Source organism: Aedes albopictus, chromosome 2 (genome assembly GCF_035046485.1).
Source record: "Aedes albopictus strain Foshan chromosome 2, AalbF5, whole genome shotgun sequence".
In the NCBI taxonomy this organism is placed as follows: Eukaryota; Metazoa; Arthropoda; class Insecta; order Diptera; family Culicidae; genus Aedes; species Aedes albopictus.
This window is the reverse complement of record NC_085137.1, coordinates 281,692,984-281,715,305: the sequence shown is the minus strand read 5'-3', so window position 1 is coordinate 281,715,305 and position 22,322 is coordinate 281,692,984. Positions and strand designations below refer to the sequence as shown.

Here is a 22,322-nt window from a genome sequence, read left to right as displayed (position 1 = left end):
AAATGCTCTGTAAAATGGAATTTCAAACTTTCTCATGATGCTTTCCCGGTCAATTTTCCCAATTATGGTTTCGTACGAACACGTCGGAGCCCTGCACGAATGAAACACTGAAAGAATAGTGTAGATCCGTTGGTCCGATCCCGAGCCTATTCGTGACATACAAACACTATTCCATTTTCAATTATATACAGATGTAATAAAACTCCTAAGGTGGACCAAAATACCTGCCTGGGCCAAAATACGTCCACTACCCTAACTGATGCTAGATTACTAGAAATCACCAACAGAAGGCTTTGTTTATAAAAGCTCGTTCGCCCTTCTTAAGGTTAAAATATAACCACGCCACATGTCGCATAGTCAAGAGCACAACTCAATTAAAAATTATTCGTGTCGATCCAACAAAGCTAGGTAGGTATCCAAAATGATCCATTAGAGAAGGAACGCTATGTTTGAACCACATACATTGTCTGTGTTTGAACCTTAGCAACATCATTACACCTGGGCTGCCTGTTGTCTCGTTATACTGGCACGTGTCCAATTGAAGATTGATTTCATCAATGTTTTTTAGAGCAAACAATTTGCAATCGACGCAGATGATGGAAAAGTGTGCACTGCACTACGTTATGTGTTCCCTCTAAGCTCAATAAGCTCGATAACTTTTAATAACAAAATCAGATCAACCATCTACGATCATTAGTAGCTAGTAGGTATAGGTGGGTTATTTCAAAATGCTCGTTTTTTCACTTTGCTGACCAGCATGCGATTAGCATCCAACCAATTGGATGCAGAGCTCGAATGCACGCCTCGGAAAGACTTCGACAACTGTCTGCCTACACACATTAAAAGCTATTAGTCAATCTTGTTAGGTATATGCGTCGTGTATAAAGATGCGCACACGTGTTTCGCTGCGCAAATTATATTCGATGAGAAAAAAGTCAACGCATTTTTTTGTTATCTTTCTGATAGTTAAGACAATTGCCAACAATAAAAATGATCGACAAAATGCTTGTTTACTCACGCCTCTACAATGGTAGACATTCGTATGACCGAGCCCTGCTTATTCTGATTTTTTCACACACGTAATATTTTTGTGTTGTTTTTTAGCTTTGATAAAATCCTCAAATAAATTTGAATGAAATAGTGGAATTAAACAATTTAAAATTTATTTTTTTTTTTTTGTAAAAAAGAGGAAAAATGGGAAAATTGCCTAGCCATTTGTTTAGCCGTCTTTAGGCTGAAATTTTAGTTTTAAGAATATTCAGCATTTTATAAATCTGTAACACTGGAAGATATCCATCAGATAGTTTCTTTTTATGAGAAGGAGCCAGAAAACGATAAGAGCTAGAAGTTTAGTGTCAAAAAACGAATTGTAGAGTGGAACAGGGGCCACAACTTTTCCGAAGAAAGAATTTTAATTTATTACGCATGTTTCAAAGATAATTGACAAAAACAAATTAAAACACACTACTGTTGAGCTATTTGCTCTAGAAAACTTACTTATTTAACTAAACCAATCGATTCAGAGAAGTCATTTGATAGAAAATTCAATAATCTTTCAAATAAGGGTAAAAAAAACAGCGATATGTTTGACCGTTTTAAAGGTCTAACCAGTTAAGGTAATAGTAATCAAAAACATGGGAAGGTCAATAACTACGTAACGATTGAGATTTTACCATATGCGTAGAACAATTTTTTTCACCATTTATGGTCGTCTAACACCCTTTAAAAAGTATTCACTCACGAACCTTACACCCTGTATAAATAAAAATGGAATTGTGTTTGTATGTCACGATTTGGCATAAAAAACGGACAACTGGATTAATCTGGTTTCTTCACTACTGCACTCGCCCAGGGGTCCAACGTGTTCGTACGGTGAAAAGCTTCAAGAAATCTACCCGTAAGGCCGGTAGATTGTGAGACCCCGAAAAGTCACTTAAGGCGAAACTGGAAGCAATTCCTCACTTTTTGGTTTTTGATTTTTTATTAAATAACGAAGCAATATTTTCAAAATCGGTTTTCGTGCACATGTAGCGTATGGATCAAGGTGGCTCCTTTTTTTTTCTAGTGGAAAATGTTTTTCGTTTTTGCGGAAACCATTTTGCATTGCGTTGCGTTGCGTGGTAACGGAGTAATTCGTAGATTGCAACTGAAAGTTGTCATGTTAAAACTTTAATACTCCTATTCTAATTGCTTATGGAATGCTATTTGGGAAGGAACAGCTATCCAATCAGAGGTTGAAGTAAAGAAGACATGAACATTGTCGGCCACACCCATTCGTTTTTGCGGAAACCATTTTTGAACAAAATTTCACAAAAAAATGGTTTCTGCAAAAATGGAAAACATTTTCAACCTCAAAAAAAATTCAGGAGATACCTTGATCCATACTCTACATGTGTACGTAAACCGATTTTGAAAATATTGCTTCGTTATTTAATAAAAAATCAAAAACCGAAAAATGAGAAAATGCTTCCAGTTTCACCTTAAACGGGAAAATCTCAGCAATAACAACCGGGCTACTGCATTGCAAAATAACGTTTGCAGGTTATATAATGTTCAGTTACACTATGAATATTATGCAACTCAAATAAGTTGCATTATGAAAAAATCATTGCATAATAGGGTAGGTAATCAAAATTTGAACCAATTTGGGGCTGTCCATTTATTACGTAAGGGGATTTTCACGATTTTTCGACACCCCCTCCCCCCCTTGTAAGATTTTTTGTATGAGAGCTCAAATATTTTTGTATGGCGCGTAAGATTTCTCAAACCCCCCCTCCCCCCGAAAACCCTTACGTAATTAATGGACAGCCCCTTTGCGGCTTTCTGAAGCAGTGCAAATTTAAGGTGATTTTTTCTCCTACATGGAAATAATTTACTAATAATTTGGAAACTAAATATGGAATTTTTCATCCCCCAGGAGTAAACAAAGCAACCAGTAGCGCAGTCTGCACTGGAAGCTCGTCCCCGTTTACTACTTCAAATTTAAATTATAAATGATTAAACTTAAGATAACATTCTCCGAATAAGAATCACTTAAATTTGATAATTTTATGACAAATAATACGGAATATTATTCGGTTGGACGATTCTACGATAAATAAGCTTTCATTTGACGTGTTAACTTATTGCTGTACCTGTATGGGAGCACCGAAAATGTGCTTTCTCTTGGGGGAAATAGCTGAAAATCACAGTGATTTTTCAACTCCTCATTTTCGATGGCAAAAACGCTTTTTACAATGCTCTTAAAGCTTATGTTATCAGATTATATTACGGAAAGCTGTTTAACATCTTTTTCGGGACAATATTTGCCCAAAAAGTACGTCATTTCAATGAATTTCAAAATAGTTCAAATTAAGATTACATTTTGACTAGTTCAAATTTTGATTTTTTACCCTAGTTATTTATGTGACGAGTTGCAAAAAGTTCATTTTTTTAGCACGAGTCGTACATTTATCTAACGAGACTTGCCGAGTTGGATAAATATGAAGACTGTTTTCATAATGCATCTCATTTAGGTTATGCAACTCAAATGAGTTGCATTATGAACATTATTTAACTTTTTTTCATTATGCAACTCATTTCAGTTGCATTATGAACCAGTACGGAAAAGGTGGAAACCTTTTTGAATTGATTGAAAGAAGAAACGGGGACAACCGTACCAACCGTTTCGGTTAAGGGGAATGATGTTTGAATATAAAATCGTTGGGTGGTGCTGCTCTAAGAAGGTTAATGCACACCCCAAATAACCACAAGCATTATATCATAACATTAATTCAATCGTATTATAGTTTAGCTAATGCAACATAACTTTTATTTTGCATCTGTCAAGTAATGAAGCGTTTAATCTACATTATGAAAGCATTGAAGCATTACGAGATTTTGACAGTTCTGTATAGTTCTATGTATTACCATTTTAAAAGCTTTATAGCAAACTATAATGCAAGCATTTATTACTTTATATATGCCTTTACTAAAGCTTCCATCGTTGTAAACAGAAAAATATCGCTCTGCTCGAAAAAAAAACTGTAAAACACTCTTAGAAACAGAATCATTCAAAACAAAAGAAAAACAAACCAAAATTTTCATGGATTTCTGCGGATCACTTATCATGCTCAGATGTTGCTGTTTGAAAATTTATATTATGTATGGTTTTTTGGGTTTCTGGTTGGGACATGAAAACAATCAGATGCTGAGGGAACAAAAATTATGTGGGGTATCGGTTCCCTTATTTAACATAACGCTCCGAATTCATAAAAGGAAGGATTGAAGCGCTGTTTGTATTGTTTCTTATTTATTGTATTTTAGGTAGAAGTGAGCAAGTATGAAAACAAAAAAAGCAGAATCAACACAGACGAATTTATATTCGAGAGTAACATAAATGATGGCATTCAGACCCCAGCACATTTTTTAGAGTTGCTGAAAACACAACTCAATAAGGCACGAGCTATAAGTATACGTTACTTTATGTTGCACATTTTTCCAGGTGCAAAATACACGGTATCGTAGCACACAGCGTTAGCGCGTCCGAGTTTCATCGTGGTCCATTTCAGCAGTCTAGGTTCAATTCCCGAAATACAATAAAAAACATCAAAGTGAAAGTATCGGAAGACAAAAATATATAGAAAAATGAAAAACATACTTTTTTTTTCTTTTTTGACATGATGCATCAAGTATGCATTCCATACGATTTGATTGCATTAGCTATAAGGTACAAGCATTTTATATGCTTTAGCAATCACCACAGTAAAGCTTGCTTTAAATCAACAATAGTAGCGTCACTTTTGACTTTAAACCTACTTTAATGGTGCCTATATGACAAAACAACTTTATATCGCATGTCATATAATACACTATGAAGCGAAATTAATGCTCTATATACAGCGTCATGGTTACTTGGGACTCCGTTATAGTTTTCGTCCGTTCTTAATTCGGCACCAACATTTCAAAAGGGCGTAACTGCTTTTGCAACCAATGCCTTCTCACAGAGCTGTGGGTCGTATTTCATTCATCTCACGCAATTCACATCCATTAATCGAAAGAGGAGGATTTTATTTTTCTATTTGTGCTAGTGGATTGCTCGAGAGGGATGGGATACGCTCCACAGCTTTGTGAGAAGGCATTGGTTGTAAATGCAGTTATGCCCTTTTGAAATGTTGGTGCCGAATTGTGTGTGTAATTCGTAGCAAAATTCGATTATTTGAGTACTCTTCGTATATATCCAACTCGGCAATGTACGACTCGTGCTGAAAATATCAACTTTTTTCAACTCGTCACATAAATAACTAGTATGGAACTCGTTGCAAAACTCGATTTTTTCAGCACTCTAAATGAATTCCTGTCTGTCTATATCACCCTTATGCAGTCGGAAACTACTGAACCGATCGGTGGAAACATTGTATGTGGTGTTGAAGGTTCTACAGTTGAAGCTACAGTTGACTCTCTACATCTCGATATTGAAGGGACCATAGGGATAGGGAGAGATCGAATTGAAGGATCTATTTGCAATGCACACTAGATTAAAAAATCCTCCGTTACTAGGCAAAACCGTCAACAAACAGATGTCACCCTGCCTATACATGATGTTTTGCACCTGGAAAACTTGGTCTAGCAACCTGGGAAAATAGCCATATCGACATATGGAGAGATAATCTCGACCAAAAGCGAACTAAATCGCATCGAGATAGGGAAATATCGAGATAAGAAGGTATCGACACAGACAAACAGACGTAACAGCTTGAACGATTTTCATGGAAATCCATCGCTCAGTCTATACTACCATCACCTGGTGGAAAAGTTGCATGAATCACTGTGTGGTGCAATATCGTCGACTAAAGGCGCTAGTGTGAAACAAAACGTCAAACGCATAGAAAAACGATGCGCGCGCCTCTGGTTGTGAAAGCCACAACTATGAAAATTTTAAATGATCGTTAAAAACGTGGTCGATGGAAATTTCGCAAGTGTTACGTCTGTTTGTCTGTGTTATCGACTACCACAGGGTTAAAATGTATGCAGATTGAAGGGATTGATCATATAGAACGGAGAAGAATTGGTGTAGTTTGAAACAACAAACACGCCTGTTGAATTTCAAACTAAATAATTAGTTGTTTTGAAATGAAATTTTGTTGCAATAAACCAGAAAATGTCATTTGTAACAAATAGGCGAGTTCAGAAACTACCACAAAACAACAAACTTAGCCGGTTGATTTCAACCCAAAACTTGTTATTTTGCACTAACACTTCAGTATACATCTACTAAAGTTCGGGTTGTTTCGATGTCGAAAACAAATCAAAATACTAGTTTGATTCAACAAACTCGGTAGTAGATTAAAACTAATATATTATTTGGAGAAAAAACTACAACCAAATTGGTTTGAAAACAAACTGCTATTTTAGTTTGTTCCATTTTATGCTTCACCATCACAAAGTCTACCATTCTCCGGTATTCAAAACATTTCTGGTGGGACGGAACAGATTTGCTCCGTGTGTTGGAAGTACTTTCAGTAACTTAAAAGTTCAAAATGTGCCTAAACTATTAAATCAAGGTAAGTGGAATATATTTTGCATGCTATAGATCATGCTACAAGGGTCAAAGATGATTATTCCTATATATTTTTCAGATATTCATTGCTATCCCGTAAACACCTATTTTCGGCGGACTCACTGTCTTGGAGGATTTCAGGATTCACCCACAGAGCCGAATGAAAAATCACCAACGACGCTGCTCTTCACAGAAGAACTGGTGCTGTGCACACGAAACTAAAGGGCCATGATTTTTTTTTGCGGTCCTCCATACCACTAAACCCAGGAACAGGCTTGGAAAGCGTCAGCGTCAACACGGGTCGTCACGCGAATTTTACAGAAGTGCCTCTCTCAATGTCATCGAATCGGGAGACAATGACCAAGAGAGTCTAACAATATTCGCTCATTTTTCGGTCATGACGAAGCGTGACATGGTTGTAAACAAGGCAATTACTACAACATTCATGGACTTTGTCATTGTTTAAATCCGTCAAAGCATGAATGTATGTCCTCTCTATCTGCTAAATTCAACGCCTAGCCTAAATTTGCTTGGACCAGGTGAAAAATTTAATTTCAAAACAATATGAAAGTTTCCGTCATGACGCTTGATCATTGCAAAATGACATGACGAAGTGCGTGAATATTCGTTTTGTCTTGTGACGATGAAAGGGCCTACTTGTTCATCGTCATGGGAAGCTCACGACCAATAACAGCGCTGCCCAGGAACCCACCGCCACCACGACACCAGCAGCGCTAGAAGAACCTCGAAAAAGTTCGCCGGCAAATCAAAGACCACATGATTCATTTGATTAGCCTTCCTGAACGACACCGCAGCGCAGTTGTGTGACTTGCAAAAATAAAAGATGTTTCAAAAAGTTGCAAATTAGTTTATTAATATTTCGCAATAATTGTTTTAAGGAAAATTTCAGGAACACCAAAGAGGAAAGGGGGAGAGGTGAAGAGGGAGGGGGTGAATGATTGTAATTTCAACTTAGTATTTGGGTTGTTCTAAACGGACATGACGAGTTAAATCAAACCAAAGTTTATTCAAAACAAACTGTAAGTGGCAGTTGAAAACAACAAACAAAACGTTTGTTTTTTCGACTGTCAAAATGAAACAACCGACGGAATGGTATTTTCAAACGGATGTTTGTAGAATTTAACGGCTGGATTTCCAGATAAACAACCCAAAATGTTAGTTAGAAACAATTGCCCAAGGTAGTGAAATCAAACCAATGTTTTGTTTGTGCCTAATTCAACATAAGAATCCGGTTGAATCAAACTGAAATTTGTTTGTATTTACTAATTATTTTTCTCCGTGTATCATCGAGATAGGGAGAGATTTCTATATGTAGAACATCGACATGTGGAGAGTCGACTGTAGTGTTCTTTAACTCGATGATCCCTAGTGTATTGGGTTATGAGGAGTTTACTATACACCATACACTAAATTTTTTTTATACAACTTTTATACGCGATATTATTTTTCACGATTTTTTACGCTTTTTTCTCGAAGTTATGCGGATTTTTTTGATTTCTCGAAAATAACGCGAACTTTTTCACACAATCTTTTTTTGCGCGGATATATCGCGTGAAAACAGAATTTAGTATTACGCAATCTGTGTCAAATTTTAGCTAGATGGTTAAATTGCTTTCTATTAGTTATTAATTGAATTGCTTACCGGTTGTGCTTTTGCTTCTATCTGAATACATTCCTCTAGGTAGCGTCTGTGCTCCTAAGTAGTACGGCGCTTTTCCAGTCTGCAAAACAATGCAAAAAAAAGAGAATTAGATAATCAATCAATCATTACAATATGCACAACTGAAGAGCAGAACATTTCGAAAGTAATAATAATCTATATATATATATATATATATATATATATATATATATAAATGCAGTGGCATACGTGGGACCGCGCATAACTTGCGAACGGAAGGTCTTATTTTGGTCGTCTAAGTTTTGTTCTGTTATTTTTCACCCAAGGAAGGTTTATGAGGCGAAAACAAATGGAAAAAATGAGAGTTTTTGAAAATCGATCTTTCATACATTTTGACCGGGGGCTTGGGCTTGGCTAGAAACTTGGAACGTCAAAAAACGCAGTAGGCAAGACAAAGTTTGCCGGGTACAGCTAGTAAGTTATATAATAACAGTGTCGGTCACGTCGTTACGATCATCTTTCAAGTTAAGGAATGTTGTTAGTAAGACATACATTACTACTGGAGACATGGGAATTGCCTATAGACGAGTGCACCGCCCGCTGAAAGTTCACTCGGTCAGCGAATTTTGACACCACAGCGGGGTCGACTCTCAACAACTTCTACCCAGCTGAAAATTTTGAATTTGGTAAAAGAAATAGCTGAAATTTTGAAATCTCTCAATCTACATTTGTTGCATAGGCAAAATTTCTAAAAATCTAAAATCTAAAATGAAATCTAAAATTTCATAGTCGAAACATGTATTGGGACTGAACGTGATTTTAGCCCCTTTTAGACAGCAATTAGTCAGCAACCTTTTTTGTTTCGATTGTACTTTTGAAAGTACTATACCATCGGATCGATCCAGCAAGTGTAAATCGATCCGGCTAACGATCGCAATAAATGGAATAGTCAAGAGAAATTATTCCTCTAGTACTTTTCATCCACTTATCCGAAATCTCAGATCTGAACCGATCCTGGTTTATGGTTTCAGAGCTCTAAGCTTCTGTTCACCAGCTATCAGCCAAGCGAGACTGATTCAGTTAGTTCAGGCCAAACATGTCTAAAGGTCCTATCTGCAGAAGAGAAGCTCTCTTTGGTTTCCCTCTCTTTCGTTAATCTGCCCATAATCGCATAGTTGACGTAACCACCATTGTCAATCACTGGGCCAGAAACAGAGATTAGCAAGACAAAACCTCTAGAACATTGGGGTTATGTCCTATCAAGTTGGTGTCTTCGGCAAAGTTGTTGGGTTTTATCTGCGCCTCAAATTGTGCTTGGAATTTAGTTCGTAAAACCGCCGTATAGGTGGCGCTGCGGTGCTAACTTTTTTATTTCATATCCTAGAGCTTTGGCGTCTTCGGCAAAGTTGTAGAACAGGCAAAAATATGAAAAGTTATCGAAGACACTAAAACTGTAGCTCTTAAACTAACAAAGTTACATTGAATTTTATAAACGAACGACTTAAATTTTCGCTTTTATGTCATTCTCTTGTTTTTCAGCCTACATGTTGCCATGGAAACAGAAGACAACAATCGCAGTAGTCGAACAAGATCGTACATTTGAAATTGTATTTCACTCTTGCAACAATCAGCTCAATTGTTTTAGCGTTGACAACACTACCGTCACCTATGCGGCAAATTGCTACAGTCAGTGGTGAGTTCGCATATCTAGATAAGTTTTATATTCACCACCGACAACAGCGTGGGAACTTTGCGATTGCAGCGCCACCATGATGTTGCCACTTGTGTTGCCATTTCACAGTTTTGAAACTAGAATTGGATGTATGTTCTCTGTGTTTGAAAAGCATGGAAGATCTGGGAGTCACCGTTCATGCGATCCATTGATAGTATTCGTAAGTTGATAGATTGTGTAGTGAATATGAAAGGTCAAGCGAAATGAAAAGCTTTTACCGAAAAAATATTTGGTAGGCAACGAACCGGTCATCATTGTGCACAACCCCGCTACCAAATATTTTTTCAAATATTGTGTTCCACTTCGAGAAATACGCCTTTAGATGCTATTCGCCATACAATATTTTTGCGATTTACTTTTAGCGATTTTTCGCGCATAGAAGCTGGCGCCACATTGGTCGATGCGGAGAGTAGGAAAACAGCCAAAGCATTTAATTCATTGAATATCAGTTGGTAAAGAACATCCATTGCCTCGTCAATATAAATGGAACTTCACTTGAATTCGTTGTTAAGAATGTTTTGATTTCAAAACAAGAATTAAAAAAAAAGTATACCCACACCCAGATTCGATACCAGGACCTTAACCCTCTAATACCCAAATTTTTGATTTTGATCTAAATATCATTTTTCGCCATCTAAAATCGATTTAAACATGTTTTGGAAGATGATTCTTTTTAATTCTCGATTTCGTGAATTTCAGTTTTTGATTTTTCTAATTTTTATTGTTGAACATCCTCTCACTTTTATATTTTTCCTGGAAGCCAATTTGGAGTACGGATTTTTTGAGATGAAAACATTTTGAGATTTTATGATTATTGTTGAAATATTATTATTTTAATTTTTTTTCACAGAAAATTTTGTTTTCCGTGTAATTTTAAGGAAAATAATTTTAGAGTGTATTCAATTCGTTTAAACCATTAAACAAGGATAGAATGATTTGGGAAAATTTTAAAATATGTTAATTGTAGCGATTCAATATTAAATAAACAATGACTTCTAAAAGGTGACTAAAACATCATTTTTTCAATGATTTTTATGAACTGTAAATACGCTTTAAAATACACCAAAAAATATTTTGAGACATACAAAACAGTCCTAAATTTCAGCCAAAAATATAAAAAAAATGATTTTCCACGAAACAAAAATTACAAAAATGCTCAAACTATACCCCGTCTAAAGGCGGGATTGGGTATTAGAGGGTTAACAGTCATCTAGAATAATTTTCGTGAAAATCCATCGCCCACTTCACACTACCTTCACCTGGTGGAAATGTTACACGAAACAGTACGTTGTGCAATATCGTCAACACAAGGCGCTAGTGTGAAACGTCAAATGCAAAGAAAAACGATGCGCGCGCCTCTGGTTGTGAAAGGAACCATAGACAAACAGACGTAGCACTTAGAATCAATGGGCAATCAGCCGCGTTTATGCTAGAGTGCCGATAGAGGCGCTTTTCTGATAAATGCGGTAAACGTGATAAGTGCAAAGTAACAGCGAAGGTTACGCTATGCGATCGTAGACGGCGCTCGTATTCCACGTGCTTTTTACATATACAGCGGCACCGCCTGCCACCTTTCCACCCGAAATATCATGCGCAACAAGGGTGGAAAATGCCAGTCAGGAAAAATGAAGTAAACAACTTGAAATTTGTATGGTGGTGCAATAAGTTCTCTATTACTGCACATAGGGATAATGATTTTGTTTCTAATTTGCAACTTTTTGCCCCAGGGTACAAATCGCTGCGATACGAGTGAAAGCCAGCGATTTGTTCATACAAGAAAAATGATTTTACTTCAAATGTGGTGGCGCCATCTCTGAAAAAAAAACAAGCTTTGATTTTCTCCTATTACGATCGAAATCGTAGTCACGGATGCATTAACACCTTATCACCCAATGCTTAAAACACAGAGAAACACACGTAACACTTACAACTAATTGCATTAAAAGACATCGTCACGAAAACCTAATCGCCCAATGCAAAACGTATTGTATTTGGCCGGGCCACCACTAGGTGCCGGTAGTGAGCAAACGTCAAACAAGATCGAAAACGATGTCAGCGCCGCGAGTGGTCATTCGACCGACTATTGAATATTTAAATCAACCGTTGAAAAGGTGATCGATAGGAAGCGATCAGAGTGTGACGTCTGTTTCTCTGTGCCAAAAGCATGGCCTTAGATCGCCGACGAACTTACGTGACAGCTAGAACAAACAAATTCAAATTCATTGTCCGCGACGCCATGATGAAAAATAGCCGAACACTACCGCCACCTCTATAACGGTTCGCGTTGATTTGCTAGCTTGAATCCAAACCCCCATGTGTTCATATAGGAAGAGGTTCGCGTCTGCGCTGATTTGACAGAAGGGTTCGCTAGCTTGGCTGGTCGACCGTTAAATTGAGGGGGGACAGTTTTGAAACACGTCGGTTCGGGAAGATTCAAATATTACGTCCATCGTTTTTCTGGATTTCTAGACCCCCCCTCCCCCCTCTGTCACGCACTTTTCCTATACCCAATACACGTACTGTCACACTTTTCTAGACCCCCCCCCTCCCCCAAATGTTGGACGTAATTTTTGAACGTTCCCTTCGTCGGTGAACGATGTGATCGCCGCCGGTGCTGAATTTGTGTACTACGATTATGTGAATCGATCGTTAAAAATGTGGACGGTGGAGAGTGACAAAAGTGAGACGACTATTTGTCTGTGGCACAACTATGAAGATTTTAAATAATCGTTAAAAGCGGATAATATCGGAAAAAATTGCGTTGCTTATAATTACCGGCTGTTCGGGTTCGTTTGGAAGTTGACCATCAATGTTAACTTCTTTTCCCGATCAGCCTAGATAGCTGTGTAGTGTCGGTAGCGGTTGTCTCAATTGGCTAAGAATAACACTACGGACCGCCTGATCCAGTGGTAAGAGTCCACTAAACAGGTGACCCCTAATTCATGGTGTTATGCGGCTTTATGCTTACCGTGCCAAAGAATGAATGGTTAGGGGGGTCTAATAAAAACCTAACCACAAACGGAGCCTGTGGAGAATTAGGGCGTCCTCCACAGTATTACGCCCTTACTGCGCTAACCGGAGCAATGGTGCAGTGGACCTTGCGTTTCTCCGAGATAATCAGTTGCCCTTCTTAAGTCTCGAATTTGAGGCTAAATAAGGGCGGGGTTATTCAAATGTTGTTAATTAGCTTACATTACTGCCTATATGGTTTCGCTTAATGCGTTTTCGCCATTGGCGTTTTTCAATTGACACCGATTTGGTTCGTCGTTGATGTTTCCTTTTTGTGCTGTGATTGTGAAGAGTGTAATCCTGTCTAGTTTGGGTAGTGGCTACGACAAGGAAACCTCAGATCAATTTTCAGCGTAAAAAGCGTATGTAGCCCAAGTGGATCTACTTCAAAAAGTTCAATTTCGTAGGGTAACTTCTGTATAGGTTACCTTGTGAACCCAGCTTTGCTTTTTTCATTATAGATGAACTGTCGTGCCTTGAGCATGCTATATTTTAGAATAACGTTAACAGTATGTTTCAACCTTTCCTTATGGATGCCTTCAAGCAAGCTCTTGTTTTCAGCATTTTTTCGCTGATATTGGCATCTGAAGTAGCTCAAACATTGGTTTGAGATGCTTTACTTTGATGGAATACTTAGGTAGTACAGTTCATGGTTAACTTAACATAGAATTGCACCTAACCCAAATCTGCATGAGCAGAATTTGTCATGAGTTGACTGATTGGCATGTGTCAGATGAGGACTCTCCATTTGACCTTTTTGGACTTTGGAGTGTTCCTTCGCAAACTTTGCGTATTCAGGTGTCCCTGCTCAACAAGCTAGGTAACCTGTAATAATTGGTTGCGAACACATTTTATGGATAACTCGCTTCCATTGCTACTCCAAGAGAGTTTCATTATGGTTTTGTTATTACAACGCCTTTCATTGTGGTATACCATAGCTACTGCTTTGAAAGCAGCTTGTCCTCTGCGGTCTGTGCGGACCGAAAGAGGTATTCCTGAATGGAACTCGGACTTGTTCAAGTTCTAAATATCTTCGGATAAACCAGTCTTTTGTATAGCTATGAATCTTTAGTTTCTACCCCGAGGATTGTAGCTATAGAATCGATTTAGTGGGCACTTAAAAGCTCTGCTTACTTCAAATCTCCTGGAACAAATGGGGCTCTGTCCTATTTTTCTCCAGAGGGATTTGAGTTTTTCAAACATGTTTTGAACTCTTGTAGTTTTCTATTGGGTATTTTCATGGCGTGAAATTGCTCTGTAGTTTTATCCCGAAAGGGTGCGTGCGTTGTAAAAAGAAGGAATAAATTCCAGATTTATCTGGTTACGTCGTTCTTTCTGAAATGCTCGAAACGCATTGTCGATTATCACATCTGTGATGTTCGTCTGGCTAACATGCCTGTTCATGTGAACTCACATGTCTCCCAATTTTGGGATGTCCACAGTGACTCTTTTACACAAAGTTGTATACGTTTTCAAGAAAGCACTCGCTCAAACGTAGTTTTTGCTTGGGTGATTTCTTGAATATTGAGGATGCTTTTGATGACGTGCCTTTCTATGTCATATTGAAAATCGCATGACGTCACAAGCTACCTCCAATGAGCTATAGGCTCTTTTTACGCTTATGCGTTTTACAGTGTCCTTTTTAGGGCACTGATTAACCCCGTTGTGGTATGAGCTATGAGCTCTCGTTGCGCTTATGCGTTCATTCCCTCTTCTAGGGCACCCCTTCCTATTTCATCACCTTTCCCTTTCCCAATTCCCATCCCTTGTCCCATTCTCCCTCAGGTAAATGATGAAATAGGCTCATATGTATGGCGATGGCACAAATGTCCCAAATGGAGGATAACGTGCCTCTGGAGCCGGCCTTCTGATACCTGATGTGAATCGATCGTTAAAAATGTGGACGGTGGAGAGTGACAAAAGTGAGACGACTATTTGTCTGTGGCACAACTATGAAGATTTTAAATAATCGTTAAAAGCGGATAATATCGGAAAAAATTGCGTTGCTTATAAATTCCGGCATCCGTTAATGCTAAGTAGTCTATCATAAGTATCTGCAGCCATGTCGCCATGTCGTGGATATGTCGCTCAAAATTTTAAAGTGATTAATATCAGCCACCAAAACTAACATTGGTATGAAAAATATCAATATGTATGCTCAAATGTGATTGATGATACTTTTTCAGCTGTGTGGCTGCAGAATTATTAGGCAATAGGGGTACTCACTAAATAGATTAAATTGCTGCGTAAGCCATGATTTCTGCTTATTTGAAATGTTTCATAATTTTGCGAATGAAATAATCAAAGATTGCCTTGGTGATCACGACGTTTAATCAGTTTAATCAGTTTACGCTGTTAAGTGAATCCCCCTAATGTTTTATTGCCTAGGTAAAAAAATCATTAGGGGTATTCACTAAACAGATTAAATAACTGCGTACCTAAGCCCTGATTATTGAAATGTTTAATGAAATCGCGAAAGAAAAAATCGAAGTTTGCCTTGGTGATGTCGACGTTCAGTTCGCTGTTTAGTGGATCCCCTAATTGAAAAGCAAAAAAAAAATAATTTCTATGTTAGGAACCTTCCCCAGCCCCAAAAACCGTCGGATAGCTTTCCCGGAAAACGTCGTACTGCCTGCATACTGAGTTTTTTTTTACATTCGTTTCCAAAAAAAAAGGTCCACTCAATAGATAGATAGATAACAAAAATGTTATATCAGTTTGTATCCTACTGTTATTTTACGTGAATCAACAAAAAAATCAATAATAATCCTGTAGGCATTCTTTATCCTTCAAACTTCTTGGATTAGTGACGGCCATCCACTTTTTATCCGGTTTATTTTTTCTGTTCGTCTGAAAGACAGCTACCGCGACATTCACGCTTCAGAATTGGTAGCAATATGACGATTATTTAAGGCAAACTTCTATTCGCAGAGTGAAGTGCACACGCGCAAAAAATGACCTCTTTCGTTTTCCAGACAATCAAAATCATGCTTCCATCATGTAGGAGCTATTGAAGCAACAGATCTGTTGCAATCTTTTATTTGTATTACGTCTCTCCTGAGACAGGTGCTGCGACACAGCTTAATGATCTGCGAGGTTTTCAAAAGTTATTCATTGACAGTATTCCGTCATATTAGTTGAATTCGTAAATCATGATGGCTGTTGATGCCGAAAAATAACAAACATACAACGCATATATTATAATATTACTTAAGTCAACCATGAGATTTTTCTTTAGCGTCAATATGGAACCTTTTTTTCTATATATAAACAATTGCAATAGATTTATCATATCCTAAATCTTGTATATCACGGTTAACACTTAATATAACAAATTGAACAAAACGGGCATAACAGAAGAAATAATAAATAGTCCTTGTTAATAGATTGTATAAAATTCATGCCATGTCACTCTGTGCATTTGATACTGGCTTAAATCATGCTTTGAATTCCCGCCATCACCTGCTACAGCGTTTCTCAATTTGTGAAAAATGGGCGATATACATTTCTTTCTAACAAGATCATTTTTCTCGATCGCGAAGCCTTTGATGTAGAGCTGTTTGTATCACTGTTGAAGTTGAATGTTCAACTTATCATCCTTGTCCATCCTCAGTCGTCATAAGCATGTAGCCAGATCACCTATCGATAGTAGTAATGATGTGCCAACCATGCCTAAAACATAGGGATTTGGCATCAAGCAAGAAAGATACAAGCCTCATTCAATGAATTAACTGCATCGGCTGTTTTCCTACTCTCCGCATCGACCAATGTGGCGCTACCCAAGTAACCACGAAGCCGTATATAAGTGCATCAATTTTGCCATATATTTATATTTAAAATTGTGTAAATAATGCTGCATTACTTTAAATACCTCATTGAAGCAATATTAAAGTCGAAAAGGGCCCCACTAAAATTAAATTAGTGCCACATATTGCTGCACGTTGACAGCCATTGCTAAAGTGACATAAATGCATGTGCTGTACATTTGCATTTGCACATGCTTAATACGTGCAACACGAAAAACCAAAACAAAAATCTATTTTTGCAATTTCTCATCGTAATAGGCTGTTTTACCTTACGCAAATCTGACAGGAAAAGGCCTACTTTCCCACACCAAATTAACAGTGCTGTAATGGTTCATTACAGCACTGATTTGCGTTGTGTAATGAACCATTACAGCACTGTTTTTAGTTTTGGTCAACTTCTTGATGCTTTCTGGACGCAGTTATGAAAAATTGTGACAACTGCACAGTATAACCTGTTATGTTCAGATTTTCTTAAACATGGCTATGAACATCAGTAGTGCAGTTTGATGAAAAAGTTTTGTTAAAAACTATCCTCAAGGGTAATTTATGAAATTGCAAAAAACGTTGTACGCAACTCGGTGCAGAACTCGATTTTTCCAGCACTCGTCGTAATTATCCAACTCGGCAAGCCTCGTTGGATAAATGTACGACTCGTGCTGTAAAAATCGTCATTCTGCACCTTGTTGCGTAAACTACTATTTTAGCACCGTTTCGTTATCGACGGTACTAATGCCCCCCACATGAATGTTTTAACCATTTTTTTTTGTTGCCAGGTCGGGAGTCGAACTAGAAGTGTTGAAGACCGCTTGATGAGTTCCATACGCGCTGGTGCTGTGGACCGTTTCTGCTGCAGTGATAACAGCCGATATTTCATTAACTAAAAGGAAACTGTTCTTCTGCCTCAACCATTTCAGTAGAGGTCAAAACGACTATGGCATATGTAATTACAGGGATTCGTAATCACATTCTAATAAATCGCTGATAAATACATAATGCATTCTAGAAGATATTTAATCAATTTAAGAAAATTAAAACACCTTTCGTACAATGCTCATAATATTATGCTAATTGTGGTTTCCATCATAATTGGCATGCGATAGCAGTCAACAGAAAAGAGAAAAGGTCATCTCTAAAAAGGGTTTTCTGAAGAAAGTCGTCGATCGGTGATTCAAACGAGGATTAAGTTGTTTGTCGGGAGTCGAACCAGAAGTGTTGAAGACCGCTATAGTTGACCATGAAGTTGTTAACTTTTATTGATTTCATTTGTTTACCATTAGAGTCAAGCTTTTATAATTGTATTGTTAGAGCAACCTTTGCTAGTTTGTACATTGCATTTATACAGTTTTTGCAGTGTTGAATTATTGAATTATCGTATATCACCTTTTAATGCACCCTAATGTAAAGAAAAAATGTAATGCATCAATACATTGATAATGCCAATCTAAAGGTATATTGCATGAGAAGTGTGGAATTACTGAATTTCGCATTGCAAAGGTTGATATTCAGTCTAATTCGTGCAATGATATAATGCTTGTGGTTACTTGGGTAGCTTCTATGCGCGAAAAATCGCTAAAAGTAAATCGCAAAAATATTGTATGGCGAATACAATCTAAAGGCAAATTTCTCGAAGTGGAACACATTATTCGAAAAAATTTTGGTAGTGGTTGTGCACAACGTTGACCACTATTAAGGCTACCAAATATTTTTTCGGGAAAAGCTTTCTATATCAAGTAATTCGAAATTAGATGCATTTCGCCATACAAAATTAAATTGATTTACTCCTGCTGATCAACTGTGGCTGCGCGCAAAGCGGGTAGTCCATTACGAACTGTGCTACCGCCATCCCCAGTAGCACACTTGTTGTACATCAGTTTGTGTGACTCTTATATGACCAAATTTGGTCATATAGGAGTTATATTGACTTTTATAAAACATATGTGCTACTAGGGATACCCTGGTCATACGACAAACACTGTTGTCGAAATTCCGGGTTAAGGTTTTAAATCGACTGGTTCCCGTGCACTACCTTGCGCATTAGTTTGGGAGATCTATTTTGTTTTTGTTTTGATTTTCCAATGTACTTCATCTTTTTCTTGGCGTAGTTTCGAATAGGACAAAGCATGCTTTTCGTTTAGTGTTCTAGGAGCACATCCACAGTTATTAATTGAGTGCTTCCTCTGCCAATGACCATTTTTGCATGTGTATATCATGTGGCAGGCGAGAAGATACACTATGCCCAAGGAAGTCAAGGAAATTTCCATGACGAAAAGTTCCTGGACAGACCGGGAATCGAACCCATCACCCTCAGCATGGTCATGCTGAACAATACCGCCCTAGATCCCGCCCTTACATCTGTGTCTGTATGGGCCATTCGAATTTGCTATTGAACCAAAATTGAGCATTGGACAGGGAGACCTATTTTGGAAACTTGCTGCTGTAACTGTCAATTTTAAACCAATTGGCTTGATTTTTTGTATTCAATTTTTTGTAATCTATTTTCGCACCGCTGGTCACTTTGGATTTCAATCAAAAGCATAACATATAAACTCAAGATGCCGCACGAAAGCCGTATAACCAGCCCAATTTTTTATAACTTTTAATAGTAGTTCTATCTTTCCTCTTTTCAACAAGTCTTGAGGGGATTTAAAAAAACTTTAAACGAGCCAACATTTGATCAAAATCGAGGGGCTCGCAAAAATAAGTATGACTCTAAATAACGAGGGGCCCATCAATTTGAATAACCGAATGTATATTCCATAGATTATTGGCGCAGACTTTCAGAAAATCGCTAAGAGCCTTATCCATAAGGCTAACTGGAGACCTCTACCTAAAACATTTTTAAAGACGAGGTGTAAATAATGCGGCGCTCTCAGCGAGAATTACTCAGGGATTAGATGAAAACTTGCCACTTATAGCTGTCATATTATCATATTGTAAATTGGGTTCCAACATACACAGAAAAATATGGCAATCCAGTGAATAAATATGGATAATTGGGAAATCGACCAAAAAGTACCAAAAAACGGGAACATTCGAAATTTAGTTAAGTGGGCTTTTTCTCTAAAGACCTGCATATCAAGAAATAATAATAGAAAGTACGACAGACAGACAGACAGAAATTCATTTTTATATAGGGTGACCAAGGGTATTATCGGCAGGTTTGTTCTCCTCGTCATGGGGGGTTTTTGTGGACCGAATTGCCTGAAATTTGGGCATATAACTCAGCTTGGTTAAGAAGGGTTTGAGGCCAATTCTGAGCAGAGCTGCGAAATGTCAGTCAAGTCAGTTGACTACTGATTTTGCATCACCGTCACTATCACTGTAGGCCGATCAATATGAAAACGATAGTGACCGGCAACGACTTGATGCTGACCCGCACTCCAGAGCACTATCATAGCAACTGAACTGATATTTTGGCGATTTTAGCCAAAACTCAAAATGTTTAATGACCAACATACAAAACTTGTTGTTCCACATACTCAAATTTCACCACTTTAAGTGTTTATTTTGATTTTCAAGCGAATTTTGAAGATGACCTATCAGTGATATCCACCCGCCATCGCAATCAGTCCAGTATCAGTCCAGCACCAATAGGTTCAGTAGTTTTCGAATCCATAAGGGTCAGACAGACAGAAATTGATTTATATTATCTATAGATATAGCGCACTGCACGAAATTCTCTCCCTCTCTTTCCCTCTTACAGAAATTTTGTAAACAACAAGGCCAAGAAACGTCAAAATCCCATACAATATCAAAACAGTGCAGTGCCCTATAGATAGATAGATAAATAGATAGATAGACTAGCTGTCCCGACAAACGTAGTACTACCTGCCTACTGTGTTTTTTGACATACAGTTCCAAAGGGACGTCCCCCGCAAAATCAACTGTAGGGGAAAGAAGGGCATAACGCCCCGGCTAAGCATATGTGGTCATAAACCTCAAATGGTGCTTATTTTAAGATCGTATTCTGCCTTGGAGAGAGGTTTCCTCCCTTACCTAGAGACTTCAACTTTTGGCCCACGTGCCCACAAATTTTCCCATTCAAATAAACAATTCAAAAAAGTGTTACTTTTTAGGTGCCGGAAAACTACAGGAGGCAAAACGCCTTTTTGGGTGAGGCAAAACGCCCGCTGGAATTTTCCGCTTTGACTTGTTGTGAAATACCAAGGGGCTCCATCGAACTCTTCCCAGCAGAAAATGAAGGAGTAGGAGGTGCGTGGTAGTAGAATGGGTTGATTCCATATAATCAGCGTACAATGTCTTAAATTCTGTGCGCTGCAAATTAGGGAATCTTTCCAAATGTGGAAAATCATCGTTTTTCAAGCTTTTCATTCGACAATAGCAGCAGTTCTTCGGCTTAACCTGCTCAGTTTTAGTTCAAGTTTGCTTGCATCTAACGAAAACCTCCATAATATGATGAAATCGCGAGAAGGCGTTTTGGCCCCGGGAGGCGTTATGCCCGCAGTTCCCCTATGGGAGCCCCCCGTTCCAGAGACCGGAGAGGTCTCACACCAAATTAAGAACCTTCCCCGGCCCCAACAGCACCCACTTACAAAATTTCACACCGGGTTAGATGATTTTTCCTTCAAAACACATTTATATTTGTGTCAATTCTCTCTCTTCTTGGCGTTACGTCCTCATTGGGACAAAGCCTGCTTCTCAGCTTAGTGTTCTATGAGCACTTCCACAGTTATTAACTGAGAGCTTTCCTCTGCCAATGACCATTTTGCATGTGTATATCGTGTGGCAGGCACGAAGATACTCTATGCCCAAGGAAGTCAAGGAAATTTCCTTTACGAAAAGATCCTGGACCGACCGGGAATCGAACCCGTCACCCTCAGCATGGTCATGCTGAATACCCGTGCGTTTACCGCCTCGGCTATATGGGCCCTATTTGTGTCAATTAGAGGGAAATAAATGAACTATAATTTGCATCTTGAATTTTGAAACGATGTTGAAGTTTTGGATAATTTGGTCTTTTATTAGAAAAATAATCTAATCGTTATAATTTTCTTCCGTGTTAAGAATTTTAAGTTAAGTCAACGGTTTTTCATAGGTTATAATGTAAGTCATAAATGGTCAAAATTCCATTTCATTCGGTTCATTGAATCCGGAGATATAACAGCTGAAAGTTGGCTATCGGATAATTTTACCTTTCCCAAAAATCTTTATAACTTCGTGCAGAATGGCCCGATCTTTTCCAAATTTGGACCACTGATGCAACTAGTTGATGAACTTACAGTAAAAATTTGAGAATATTTGATGCACTTTTCGAAAAGTTACAGCTAGCTGAACATTTATTGAAAACTGAAAATTTTGCTTGTCCCGATCATTTTGTCTATCCCCTGTAGATAGATAGATTTACATTAGCATTAAGGACAAACATGTATATGTAAATATACTAATCTACATCGGTTGCCGAAATTAAATAAATAAATACATATTACATAGTGGATGTATCGAAAGCATCCTGAGACATTTTAGTTTCAACCTTATGATTGCACTCACTGTTAGGGATCAATAACAGTCTTTAGAATATCGGATGAAAATTGAGGACCACTGTTTTATTTCATCTCATCGTTACCGAACCGATGC

The 22,322-nt window shown here is 37.9% G+C and overlaps 1 protein-coding gene across 10 annotated transcripts in view; it reads right to left on the bottom strand.

The window, feature by feature from the left end:
• The window catches only part of LOC109414982 (coiled-coil domain-containing protein AGAP005037), a 220,891-nt gene that overhangs the window by 136,327 nt on the left and 62,242 nt on the right, over window positions 1–22,322 (bottom strand). For all 10 annotated transcript variants that reach the window (XM_062851940.1, XM_062851939.1, XM_062851938.1 and 7 more), the window contains exon 9: window positions 8,202–8,280. In XM_062851940.1, coding sequence (XP_062707924.1) covers window positions 8,202–8,280 — 79 coding nt within the window. The remainder of the gene's footprint in view (window positions 1–8,201; window positions 8,281–22,322) is intronic.